The sequence below is a fragment of the Myotis lucifugus genome, unplaced genomic scaffold, assembly GCF_000147115.1.
Source record: "Myotis lucifugus unplaced genomic scaffold, Myoluc2.0 scaffold_473, whole genome shotgun sequence".
Lineage (NCBI taxonomy): Eukaryota > Metazoa > Chordata > Mammalia > Chiroptera > Vespertilionidae > Myotis > Myotis lucifugus.
This window is the reverse complement of record NW_005871521.1, coordinates 545,063-546,769: the sequence shown is the minus strand read 5'-3', so window position 1 is coordinate 546,769 and position 1,707 is coordinate 545,063. Positions and strand designations below refer to the sequence as shown.

General features: G+C 65.0%; 1 protein-coding gene across 1 annotated transcript in view; it reads left to right on the top strand.

The window, feature by feature from the left end:
* ZP4 (zona pellucida glycoprotein 4) overlaps window positions 1-1,707 on the top strand; it is a 4,776-nt gene that overhangs the window by 1,706 nt on the left and 1,363 nt on the right. Inside the window, exons 6-9 of the mRNA XM_006103243.1 lie at window positions 524-654; window positions 833-1,022; window positions 1,099-1,246; window positions 1,505-1,580. Of these exons, the coding sequence (XP_006103305.1) occupies window positions 524-654; window positions 833-1,022; window positions 1,099-1,246; window positions 1,505-1,580 (545 nt within the window). The remainder of the gene's footprint in view (window positions 1-523; window positions 655-832; window positions 1,023-1,098; window positions 1,247-1,504; window positions 1,581-1,707) is intronic.

Sequence of the window (1,707 nt, the reverse complement as noted above, 5' to 3'; positions counted from 1 at the left end):
AGTACCTTCAGGTAAAGGCCTTCGCTCGCCTGATGCCGTTCCTCTAGGCTGAGCTGCCCTCCCGGCATAGACCAGGGGTTGGTAGGTGAGTCCTCGGTCCCCAGAACCCGACTCCACGGGACGATTCCTGGCGACCAGAGAACCTGTCACCTGCCTGATCCCAGTGTTTCTTGCCTCCAGATGTTTCTTGTCAACTGTGCCCCCTCCTGGACCTCCGTTATGGTTTCATCTTCGTATCAAATCCCTGTCTGATCTTCCCCGACTGCACTCTCCACCGAAGGCACCTGTTTCTACAGGCCCATGTCTGTTCTCGGGCGTCTCTTACATCTTCCTCTCTTAAATACTGACCCCCTTTCCACAATGGTCTCCCCAACTCAAATAGAGCCCCCCAAACCCCCCAGGTCAGGAACCACGCCCATCATGTTGACAAGCGTGTCCAACCCCTGGCACTCAGTAGTTCCTCCCGCATGACACGCAAGGGGCCTCGCCCGCCAGGGAGCGGCTGATGCCTCTTTCTCTGCAGGCTCCGCGTCAGCTGCACCTACCCTGTGAGCAGCAGCGTCCTCCCGGTCAACGTCCAGGTCTCCCTTCTCCCACCGCCCCTTCCCGAGACCCAGCCCGGGGCCCTCACCCTGGAGCTGCAGATCGCGAAAGGTGAGACCCTCTTGGCCGGAGCACTTGGCTGCAGCCCGAGCCCGTCCCTCTTCGGGGCCTGGAGACCCTGCCTGCGCCACCGACACTTGCTAGAGGCGTTGGCGTGGGCGATGGCCCGTCTCACGCAGCCCCGAGCGGCCTGGCTCCGTCCTCTTCCCCTCCCTGTGGCCTCTTGCAGATGGAAACTACAGCGCCTACTACCGCGAGGGTGACTACCCGGTGGTGAAGCTGCTCCGGGACCCCATCTACGTGGAGGTCGCCCTCCGCCACAGGACCGACCCCGACCTGGGGCTGCTGCTGCATCAGTGCTGGGCCACGCCCGGCCCCGACCCCGGGCAGCAGCCGCAGTGGGCGCTGCTGGTGAACGGGTGAGCGGCTGGCGCCTGTGCCCGAGGCAGCCCCCCCAGGAAGCCCCCTCCCCCTGACTGTGGGTGTCCTGTTTAGATGCCCCTACGCCGGAGACAACTACCGGACCCAGCTGATCCCCGTCCCGGAGACCCAGAGCCTGCGATTCCCTTCCCACGCCCAGCGGTTCAGCATCTTCACCTTCAGCTTCGTGGACGCGGGGGCCGGACGGGCGCTCGGGGGGCCGGTATGATGCTCCTTCCTTGCCCCCCGACAGGGCTCTGCACCCCCCAGCTCCATGGTGTCCACGTGACGCCACTCCTCGGCCGAGCTGGCCTCCCAGGTTGGCTGCTGGTGCTGCCTCGGGACGATCCCGGTACCAGTGACCAGTGACCCCGTGGCACGGGCCAGGACCTTCTAACGCCTCTCCTCTGCACAGCCTCCAGGGGCTCTCGGCCTCTCGGGATGAGGGGCTACCCTGTGACCCCACTCTCTCGGCTCCCAGGTGTTCCTGCACTGCAGCGTGTCCGTCTGCCAGCCTGCGGGGTCCCCGTCCTGCGTGGCCTGCCCTGTGACCAGGCGTGAGTATCTGAGCTCGCGACACGCGTCCCAGGCTAACCTCCCAACCCCGCGGTGCACGGACTCAGACTGAGATGGAGCCTAATACCGAGGCCTCTCCAAGGGACTTCTATGAGGCTTCCGAATCCC